Here is an 11,656-nt window from a genome sequence, read left to right on the forward strand (position 1 = left end):
ATGTTGTGGTATATTTTTTTGTTAAATTTTATTTTTTATTTTCAGTTTATTTACATCTTCTCTGTTTTAATTTTTTTTTGTTGGATTTTGTCATGTTGATTAATTTTATATTTCGTTTTAAAGCTATGCCATCATCGAAACTCATTTCAGCTATGTTGATAAAGTGCCTTGTGAATGGCATTAGACACATGGATTTATACCATGAGACCAATCCATAAGACAAAGCTTTAGTTTTGTTAATACTGTTTCAACATTGAGTTATAGATTCCTCTTCAGTAAAAAAAGCTTCCTTATAATCGTTATTTACTTAATAAATGATATACATCACACAACTATAGTGAAGTAGTTTAGCAGCATTAGAGCATTAGTATTTAAATGAAGATATGTATTTTTGGTTTAATTTGTCTCTACCTTTTTAAGTCTTGAATGCCTCTAATATACATATAAAAGAAGCATAATCTTGTTACATTTCTAAATTTGTTTAATTATTTATACAGATGTCAAGTATGAGCACTGTAGTGGGAGAATCGTCAATGATTACAGAAGTTCCAATTGAAATTGAAGGTGCTCTGGTTGATGGTGAACCTGAAAAGTCCCCCATAATTTGTTTAGATGGATGTGACTTCCCTGATAGTGACGTTGAGTTGCCTGACTTATTTTTTGAGACTGGTATTAGATATATTGATGTTGAGGAGAATATTGGTGTTAATTATGTAGATAGTGATGAATTGAATAGCATAGATAGTTCTGAAGATGAAAGGGGTAAACCGAAATGGCCAGAGTTTAATGAGAAAATCGACATGCAAAGAAAAATTAATTTGGAGGTTGGGATGAAGTTTGCAAATTTTAAGGTTTATAGAAAAGCATTGCAAGAGTACTGTATTGAAAATGGGATCGATTTCTCTTACATTTACAATGAATCTAAGAGGATTACAGTAGAGTGTAAGAACAAATGTGGATGGAAGATACATGCTTCACCTACACAAGAGAGAGATGCATTCCAAATCAAGACATTCTATAAAAAAAAGATCACAATTGTGGTTGGGTTAGAAGCAACACTAAAGTAAGTGCATCATGGTTGTCTAGTAAGTACATGGACAACATTCGTGATCAACCAGATTGGAAAAACACCGCTTTTATCAATCAGGTACATAGAGATCATAATGTGCATGTGTCAAAGTCCAAAGCTTATAGAGCCAAAAGAATGGCCATTGATCGTATCGAGGGTACTAATTTGGAGCAATTTTCCAAAGTATGGAAATATTGTGCTGCAATTAGACAATTTAGTCCTGGTAGTACAACTATTGTCCAATCAGAGCACATGGTCTTCCAAAGGATGTATATCAGCCTTGATGCGTGCAAGAAGGGTTTTATATATGCATGTAGGCCAATTGTGTGTGTGGATGGTTGCTTCTTAAAAAGTCATTTTGGGGGCCAATTATTATGTGCGGTTGGAAAAGATGGAAATGAGAATATGTACCCTATTGCATTTGCAGTTGTCGAGGCTGAAACAAGAGATAGTTGGCAATGGTTCATGCAACTTCTCTTGAATGATATTGGCACTTTTGAAGAAAAGGGTTGGGTGATAATGTCCGATAGGCAAAAAGTAAGTTTTTAACATTTGATTTTTTTGTTATTTAAGCTCATGTGTATAACACACTAACCCTTACTAAATTTCATTGATATTGTAGGGATTGAATGACGTGCTTAAAGCATACAATTGTGAACATAGGTTCTGTGTTCGACATTTATATAGCAATTTCAAATTGCAATACAAAGGAAAAAGTCTCAAAGATGAGTTATGGAATGTTGCACGATCCACTACTATACACGAGTTTGAGAAGCACATGAGAAATATTAAGACTCTTGACTCATCTGCTGAAAAATGGTTAAGAGATATTGAAGCATCATCATGGAGCAGGCATGCATTTAATCCACGAACTAGGTGTGATATATTGCAAAATAACATTGCTGAAACATTTAATTCGTTTATCTTGGAGGCAAGAGATAAACCAATCCTCACAATGTGTGAAACCATAAGAAGAATGCTAATGAAAAGATTCATTGCAAAGAAGGAAGGGATGAGACAATATACAGGTCCAATTTGTCCGCGTATACAAACAAAGTTAGAAAAGCCCAAAAAGCAGTCAACAGAGTGGATCGTTTATTGGGCTGGAGATGACAGATTCGAGGTAGAGAATGCATGGCAAACTCGAAGAGTAGTTCATCTTAGTGAGAAAAAATGTGATTGTAAGCAATGGGATCTTACTGGGATACCTTGTGCACATGTTGTGGCAAGTATATATAGGATGCATTTGATTCCAGAAGACTTTGTGGATCCTTATTACTTTAAGGATACGTTCGAAAAGGCTTATGCTCATATTATTCACCCCATACCAAGTGAAGAACATTGGCCTGAAACAAACCAAACACCACTATTTCCACCAAAATATAAGAATGCGCCTGGGAGACCAAAGAAAGCTAGGAAAAAGGCTGCTGATGAGCCAATAAACCCTTACCGAGTTAGCAGAAAAGGTCAATCTCTTAAGTGTGGTAATTGTGGTGCATGGGTCCATAATGCTCGCAGTTGTAAAGGCGCGCTAAATTCTGACCGAAGAATAAGGAATAAAAAACAACCTCAAAGAAGAGGTGGGGGAACTAATGGACCAAGTACACAGGTTATACAATTCTCATATATTTTTACAGCTATTAATTTGTTTGCTTGCATTCCACTTGTTTTCTAATTAACTTTGTAAATTATCTTAGGTGAATGTGACAAATGGAAGCCAATCAGTTCAATGAAGGCTTGGAGCACAAATGAAGTTCTCTGAAGACATTTTTTTTTTTTTTGCATATTCTGTAATGGTTGAACAATCAATTGGAGGAAATGAGATACTATTAAAGGATTTTCATTTGCTTGTTTCTTAAGATATTATTTTTTTTGCATATTCTGTAATTGATGCTTTTCTGTCATGGTAAATTCTTCTATAGCCTGGAGCTGTCTTTTTTTTTTAAGAGCATCTTCTTGAAGCTGTCATAGTACCCTATGTTTCTATCTTTACAATCCTTCTTGTACCACTCAAGTTGATAATGTTTTGATGTTGTTGCTACTGCCAAATCAGTTTTAGAAAAGAGATCAGGAAAATTTGGATTGACCAAATACTAGTCTAATTTCTAGTAAGGTTCACAATTAGTATAAAAGTTATTTAAGAAATAAAACATATTCAGCTACCTGCATTTGTGGTGTGAATCCTAGCCCCCACAATTGCAAATGGATACTTGCATGCAGTGTATTAGAATAATTCATGTCTTTAGCATGTACTGTAAAGTCCTAACAAATTGCTTTATGATTGAGATTTTTCACTATATTTCCATAATCCAAAGACTGAAATTCTTGATTTTGATCATGGATAGAGCCCAATGCCACTAGTACAACTGCTTTCAAAATACAAACATACCAATATGCATATGTAAGACTTTAGGATGTCATCTCTTATATATATATCATCGGTTCATTCATTAGTTTAGCAAAGAAAATCAACAAGCACTAATCCATGCAGGACAATCAATCTGATTTGTCTCTCTTTGTCAAGGCCATTGCTTATAGTTTATCATGGAGTTCAAAGATACAATTTAGTATCCACATTACGGATTTTTCAGCTTGAAAATTTTCAAAAACGAAATCAGAGTGGGCTTAGAATAATGAAACGGGAAAGTATTAGATGTACCTCGGATTTCAACTGATCAAGCTTCTAATTGATAAATGCTTAAATAACTCTAGCAAGAGATAAGGGAACATTTTAAGAGAAAAATAAGATTGTCTGAAAAAAAATATACATTATAGATTTATATGATATGAGAGGCAGAGGTTTTGAGAGCACATGTACTTCCACGATCATTTATCTATATTGAGGAAAGACTCATATTTAGTACATTTTCTTGTCCAAAGCCAGCATTACATCTAGGGGATTCTGTTTACCTTGTGGGGTTGAGTAGAAGCCTTCAAGCAACTTCTAAGGAATCAATTGTTACCAATCCTTGTGCTACATTAAATATAGGATCTGCTAATTCCCCACATTACAGAGCAACCAATATGGAAGTAATTGAGCTGGTACTAGTAAATTTGGACAACTTCTACAAAGTTTTCGTATACTAGAAATTGCAGAAAGCACTTCCAAGACAATTTTCTGGGTTCAACAAATGAGTATCACACTAATATAAACTACAAATTTTTCGTTTACAAAATAAAATGTTACAATCTGAAATCTTTCTCCACTAATTGTAGTCATCTTGAACCTTAAACCCTTTAAGGTCTCTCTTCCCAGAGGCCAGCCACTGTTGCTATAAGAACTGTGAATAAGTTCTCTAACAATTTAAATTTACATGGAATTGGAAGTGCCATCTACAATAGGAAAGCAATACCACAGATATATGGAATTAGAAGTGCCAATTTTCCTTTTGTGTTGCCAAATTGCATGATGTGCGTCCCTTTGAATTTATACATAAGTTAATTATAGTTTCAAACCTTTGTTTTTATAATTACAAACTTTTCCAGTACGCACACGACATCCCTTTTATAAGTGTTTGAACATCGTATATCGAAGCCTCTACGTTAAGAGTACCCACACACAAAGGTCTTATTCAGAAATTTCTCACAGGCACGTAGAAGAGAAAAGTATTTTATGGTTTGAGTTGAAAATTAGGAAAGCAATGACGCTGTTGAAGATTGATAAGTTTAGAGACATTGCCTTGCTTATTGTCTTCTTCGAAAACCCATATCATCAATATTGGGAGAAATGGATTGAGGATGAGGTGTGAAGGATGGATTAGGTCACGTGATATGCTAACGGAAGTGGATGGAATTTTAACGGATGTAGTTAATTGTTGAAAGTTGAAAGTACAAGCAGATAAATTGGTTTAATTGAAAGTACAAGAGGGTATTTTAAAACACAACTAAAGTATAAGAGGGTAAATTGTAATTTAGCCTTTATTATTAGAGTAAATCATTAGGGTAAATGATAAAATTTATAAATAAAAAATTTAGAATAAGAGTATAATTAAAAAATAAATGTGAGAAATCCAAAAAGCTAACATACATCTTAAGAAAAGCTGCTCTTTAATTAGAGCTTTTAACTTTTTTTTTTCATTATATAAAAAAAAGCTCTTTTTATGATAAGAACTTTTGTAGAATTATGTTAAGAAGAAAAATTAAAAATAAAAACTTCCAAATAATCACTTAAGCTTATTCAGCAATGCCTTACCGGGGTGTTTGGTTTGGGGTAAATGTTGAGAATGATAGACATATCACAAGTGAGAAACTAAGAAACGCTCGTTTGGTTTGGGGTCCTTCCTGATTTAGCCATCTAAAGTAGATGCATGGTCTTCGTAGATGCATAGCATTTTGTGCTAAAAAAGCCGCCCAAGAAACTCCTCCGTGTATGTGGTATTTACAAAAAGCAAGACAAATTCTCACTTAAGCAGACAATGAGAAAGACGAGTGTGCCCCTGATTTGACAACTCTGTTATACCCTTGCAAGCGAAACAAAACATTTAAAGTCAGGGTTATTTTTGTCATTTCATATTATTTTCCCATCTATATCTTACCTCCAACCAAACATACATTTTCTAAAAGTTACCTAATTTCTCCAGTAAAATTTTTTCTCACCAAACAACTTTTTTTTACATTTTCCTATCTATCTCACTTTCTTACCATTTTCCTATCAATTCTATTTCCTTAGTATTCAAAAAAAATTTCTTCAAGCAAACACCCCCTGCATGTATAATGGCATTAAAGATTCCATCTCGCTGATATCATCCCGCATAGCCAAGGAGTAGATCCTATTGTTTCAACTCATCAATACATCTATTTGGATGAGGCTCAACCATGTGTAATTAAGTTTAACTTCTTGTAATCTAATAAAAATAAAGAAAAATAGATTATAAATAAATAATAAAAATAATATATATAGAGAGAGATAAAGATTATTCTTCTTCATTAAGTGAACAGTCCCCACCAAAGTTAACAACTAAATCATGGCCAAAGATTTTGCCTTGTGGGTTCCCTCTTCCCTGTCTAGTTCAGTCCTTAAAAAACAGAAATAATCTCTTCTTTCCTAACCCAACCCAACCCATATTCTGCATTTTCATTTTTCACCTTCTCCCACATTCTGATATGATGCAACATTACTTTAAATCCAATCTCAATTATTATTTATAGACAGCCATTCCTTCTCTTCTTCCCTCCTTCTTTTTCCTCCTCTTTATAACATTCTCTCCCACCCCACAAGCAAAGCAGCTTTAACTTTTTCAGTTTTTTTTTTTTGGTTGGTTCCCCCACTCTCTCTCTCTCCTCTTTATCTCTCTCTACCCTTTTGTTTTGTGAATTTCTGTGCCTCTTGTTGTGATCTACTTCATAATGGGTTTCTCCCAAGGAACCTGCACTGATTCGAGGGACCTTTCCAATGCCCCAAACGCTTCTCTATCTGCTTCCTCTTCTGAAGTTGCAGATCACTCCTGTGACTACAACAAGCTCAAATTTAGAACCTTTTTGAGAAAAATGATCTGGGAATTTGGTTTTGCATGTGTTGCCGACCCTTCCCGTCGCCGGAGGAGCTCCGAGAGAAACCTGGGTAATGGCCAAAACGACGGCAACGTCAACAAGAAGACAAATTTGGAGCACAACAAGGCTTGGTTGCTTGCAGAATCTGGTGGGTGTGGAGCAGAATTGACCAATGCTGACCCTCAATCGGTTCACTCTTCTTTCAGGTTCAGTTTTTGTTCTCAGGTTGAGTTGGAGTCCTTGAACATGAATTCTTCCACTGCTGCAACCGTTTTGATGGTGAATTTGGACAATGGGGTGAGTGATTCTCGCTCCAGGGAACTGAAATGGAGGAGAATGGAGTCATTGGAAAAGACCATATCCCCTGTTGCTCACTCTTTGACCAGGTTCAGCTATGGTGAAATTCTTTCTGCTACTCGGAATTTCTCCAAAGGTAACTTTTTTTTTTTTGTGCTGTGTTATTGTTTTAATCAAAGTTGGTTCCTTTATGTGAGATCATGATTTATTCTTTTGTTATGGGATGGATAGGTAGAGTGTTGGGGAGAGGGGCATTGAGCTGTGTTTTTAGGGGAAGAGTTGGAGTTTTGAGGACTGCTGTAGCAATTAAACAGTTGGACAAGGAAGACAAGGAATCTGCCAAGGCCTTTTGTAGAGAATTGATGATTGCAAGTTCTCTTCATAGCCCAAATGTTGTTCCCCTTGTGGGCTTTTGTATTGACTCGGAGGAAGGTTTGTTTTTGGTGTACAAGTATGTCTCAGGAGGCAGCTTGGAGCGCCACTTGCATGGTATTCACTTCTCAGATTTTCCTTGGCTCATGTTTTATTGGGTTATGAATTTGAATTTGAAATTGATGAATTCAACTGATTCTAGCATGCCTATTTTACAGGGAGGAAGAAGGATGTGAAGGGTAGTTCACCACTTCCATGGTCTGTGAGGTACAAAGTTGCAATTGGGATTGCAGAAGCTTTGGCTTATCTGCATAGTGGAACTGAAAGATGTGTTGTTCACAGAGACATTAAGCCCTCAAACATTCTGCTTTCTTCTAAGAAGACTCCCAAAGTGAGATGTTTTTCTTGTGAATCAATTGTAGACTAGTAGTTTAGTATTGTGGAAACTGTCTTATAAGCAACCCGTGCAAGACATTCTGATTGTTTTTGTTAAATTGTAGCTATGTGATTTCGGATTAGCTACATGGACTTCTGCACCTTCAGTTCCTTTCCTTTGCAAAACTGTCAAAGGAACATTTGGGTACAAACTTAAGCCCTGTGTATTGATTCTGCAAAATTTTGATCTTTTTTTATTATTTCTTTTGATATTATAGTTACTGAAATAAAATCTTATATACCTCCACTTTCCCAACAGATATTTGGCTCCTGAGTATTTCCAACACGGGAAAGTATCAGATAAGACTGATGTTTATGCTTTTGGTGTGGTTTTATTGGAACTCATTACTGGCCGTAAGCCAATCGAAGCAAGAAGGCTTCCAGGAGAGGAGAACTTGGTCTTATGGGTGAGTTAAAGCTTTAATTCTTGCAAAGTTGCCTTAATTCCTGATAATATGATGGTCGAATTTATTCCTTTTATGGATTGTGGTTGATAATAACCAAAACACTCTAAGCATAATCTTCTCCTTCTTGATAGTACATTATAGCAATATTATTGATTTCACCTTGATTTATAGCTTCTATATCACAGAACAATTTGATAGCCTAGCTGTTTATCTTGTTCTATGATCAAAATTACTCGATGTAGCTGAAAGTATGACAGTTAGATTTCTAATGTATCTTGATAGTTTATACAGATGTTATATTTTTATTGTATGGAAAATTAATAGTGTGATGTAGTGATTTCTTCTTGGAAAAATATTGATGAGTTCTCTAAAATTCTATAAAAGTCAGTCAGAATAATGAAGGTTGTGGATGATTTTGAATCACTCACTCCACCAAGATTAGAGTCATGTTTAGCAAGTGTCAATGTACTACGCTTTTTGAATTTAACTGAGAACTTTCTTTTTGTATGGATAAATAAAATTAGCAGAGTTTAATTATGTGCATTGCAGTATCCATTGTGAATTATGTCTTTTCCTTTATAGTAGAAAACTTCCGCCAAAGTTTGGCATTTATGACCGCATTTGTGCTGGTAATTTGAGCGCTGCATTTAAGAACAGTAATATCAAATGACATGGTCTTGTCGATGCATCCTCAATCTCATATTCATTTGCAGGCTAAACCTTTTCTACAGAAAGGGAAAGGAGCCATTGAAGAGTTGCTTGATCCTCAACTCAAGTGCAGTTTGAGATTCTCTAATCAAATGGGTCGAATGATTGAAGCAGCAGCTGCTTGTGTTACAAATGAAGAATCTCGAAGACCTGGCATATATGAGATTATTGCAATACTGAAAGGCGAAGAAGAACCGGTTTTCTCTAAAAGAAAGAAATCCAGTTTTCTTGGGAATGGATGCGTGATTGATTGTTATTCTCAGTTACAACAAACCAACAATGAGATGAAAAGTCACTTGGCTTTGGCAATGCTTGGAGTTTCGGAGTTTGAGGATGATGATTATCTCTATGGTCGCTAAAACATGATGACAACCAGGAAATAACTTTTTACTTTTTGCCATGATTATCACTAGAGTGCTAAAGGATTAGTTGTGAGCGAGTTGAAATTGTAAATAGAAATAGGAGCTCAGACGAGGATTGTTTGTGTGTAGATATTTTCCATTTACCTTTCCCTTTTCTCAAAGGGTAAAGTGTAATAGATTTTCATTCATTGTGTGGTTCATGTTCAATTCATGTTGGAAAACTATATTTATATTATATGATTTTTATCTGATCCTCCTGAGTTCTTGGCTCACTAGCGTCCATGTTTTAGGTGGGATGGGGTGATAGCTTTCATTTCTATGAAGAGCATTAGGGAGGTGGAGGAATAGACATTCAGATTATAACTTGAATGGTCATGTGTAAATTGCCATATTTGAGAAGACCCCCTCTTCTACGTTTCTTCTACCAATCCACAATGGCCAAAAAAAAAAAACACCTACACAGAAGTAATAGTGACAAGTTTTTTTTATATTAATAATTTATTTTGAGCATCTGCAGTATCATTAATTTTTGTTTATTTTTTTTACTAATGCACATGTAGTTTGATAATATAGCTTTGTACATTTATTATCTCTTCTTTATATAACATTATCCTATATTAAAAGATGTGTTGTGTCTAGATACATCTTAAGATTTTGATGATACATAATTACTGTTGCATTTGTTTCAAAGCAGGTCCCATTTGAGATTAGAGCATCTCAGCTACCTTAGGTCAAGGTCAAGGGCCTTGCTTTATAATAATGCACATGTGAAGTAAACCATACAACTAATAAAACAAGGGTTTAATGTTTCTCGTAAAAGTGTGTGGAGTTCATGTTTTCTCTTTTCCTCACATGATTTCATATGGACTCCACATACTTTTATGTGTGTGTAGAAAATTATTTTATCTCTTATGATATGAGAAACATTAAATCCTAAAACAAAATACCATAGAAGCTATCATTGTCATAGATATAGAAATGATGCACACACACAATGATCATTTGCTGTTGTAATTTTTGACAGTAAAAAAAGAAAGAATAAAACTGAAAAGTAGAATGAAGGCAAGAACTCAAAAAATCTTGGCAACATCCTTCACTAGGCCACGGTTGGCTCTTGCAAAATCTGTGAACTCCTCGTATGAAATGAAGCCATCCCCATCTGCATCAATCTCGGCTATCATCTGTTGCACTTCTTCAGGTGTCACTGATCCAAGTGTTTTCAGTGCATCACCAAGCTCTTGTGAAGAGATTTTGCCATCACCATTGGCATCAAAACTCTTGAAAATGCGATCCCTGTCAGCTACATCTTGTGGATCATCAGCCATTGTAGAATGTTTGTATGTATGAGAATGAGTTTCTTCTGGTTTTGGTGTTGCACTAAATTGAGATCTAGAGGTCAAAGGCCTAAGATCTTGGCTTTTAAACAGTTTGGATGCCCTTAAGTTAATGCCATCTTTAGTATTGGAGTTTTCCTTTTTGTTGACAATAAGACCTAGTCACCAAAATAACGTAGTTCACAATTGTTTTACTAAACTTGGTTAAATTTAAAATCTTCCATGGTCTATGTTTAAGAAAAGGAATGGAGGTACATAGACTTTAAGAGCAATGGTTGAAATTGTTTTACCAAATTGGGTCAATTTGTTATTTGAGATGTCGTAGACCCCTACAGGCCTACATGCATGGACCCTCTTAAAAGGATTGTTTTTATCCTATTATGTCTGAAAACCTGATGTAACATCATATTACCATGGGAAAAAAAAACCCATAATCACCAAAAGAAGACTGATGTGTATATCAATTAAACCTTAGTTTGACCAGTCATTATGTATATTTCTTCCAAATATTAGACTAAAAATTGGGCATAATAAAATTGAGTTTCGGGATATGGATATATGTTAAAAATTTAATAATTTTTTTTATCGTTATCGGATTAATTGAGTAATCGATGAATCAATAAAAAAATCTTTAAAAAAAAAAATTTAAATTAAATTAGAATAGAGTCATAGACAACTTACCCACATCCTAATCACTAAACATTATTATATACAAACTGCATCCAACAGCAATACACATGACGGTACTTCCCGGAAGCGATAGGTTTCAATTACAGAGTGGCTGTCCTCCCCATGTCCCTCTTTAATTAAATTTTGTAAAATAAAATTAAATCATTTGCCATTGTTTGGACGTGGGTAAGGAAGGGAAAAGAAGGGAAAGAGAAAAAAAAAAGAAGCAAAGAAGGCAAAGTGTTTCCCTCACACCCCAAAATTTATTTCCTACAATTTGGGATATATAGGCTTGGCAAGGGATATGTTTTTGCTCAATCTAACACACTCCACAGTTTCTAAGATTAAAATCTAAGAATGTTAAACTAACCCACCCCAAAAAATGTTACTGAAGCCGTAAATGGTTGCAAGTAGGGGTGTTAACTGCCGAGTCGAACTTTAACATTAAAAGGTTAAGTTTGTATTTAAATGTGTCGACCTAACCAAGTCAGCCTAACCAAGCCTGTTACCTGT

At 34.9% G+C, this 11,656-nt stretch overlaps 3 protein-coding genes across 3 annotated transcripts; 2 read left to right on the plus strand and 1 right to left on the minus strand.

Annotated features, from left to right (window-relative positions):
* Nucleotides 1-1,093: 1,093 nt before the first annotated feature.
* Nucleotides 1,094-2,802, plus strand: LOC133312964 (uncharacterized). Its single transcript, XM_061514262.1, has 3 exons — nt 1,094-1,606; nt 1,692-2,678; nt 2,767-2,802. Exons 1-3 carry the CDS (start codon nt 1,094-1,096, stop codon nt 2,800-2,802), a joined length of 1,536 nt encoding a protein of 511 aa, XP_061370246.1.
* A 3,331-nt stretch (nt 2,803-6,133) lies between these two features.
* Nucleotides 6,134-9,332, plus strand: LOC133312950 (probable serine/threonine-protein kinase PBL7). Its single transcript, XM_061514247.1, has 6 exons — nt 6,134-6,992; nt 7,088-7,345; nt 7,447-7,619; nt 7,729-7,808; nt 7,923-8,070; nt 8,784-9,332. The coding sequence occupies exons 1-6, from the start codon at nt 6,416-6,418 to the stop codon at nt 9,135-9,137; spliced, it is 1,590 nt and encodes a 529-aa protein (XP_061370231.1). The 5' UTR covers nt 6,134-6,415; the 3' UTR covers nt 9,138-9,332.
* An 878-nt stretch (nt 9,333-10,210) lies between these two features.
* LOC133312969 (polcalcin Ole e 3) lies at nt 10,211-10,465 on the minus strand. The gene has a single exon (XM_061514266.1). It carries the CDS (start codon nt 10,463-10,465, stop codon nt 10,211-10,213), a length of 255 nt encoding a protein of 84 aa, XP_061370250.1.
* Between the last annotated feature and the right edge of the window lie 1,191 nt (nt 10,466-11,656).

This window comes from Gastrolobium bilobum, unplaced genomic scaffold (genome assembly GCF_033153095.1).
Source record: "Gastrolobium bilobum isolate Gb01-03AN ecotype WA unplaced genomic scaffold, APGP_CSIRO_Gbil_v1 utg918, whole genome shotgun sequence".
Taxonomy (NCBI): Eukaryota; Viridiplantae; Streptophyta; class Magnoliopsida; order Fabales; family Fabaceae; genus Gastrolobium; species Gastrolobium bilobum.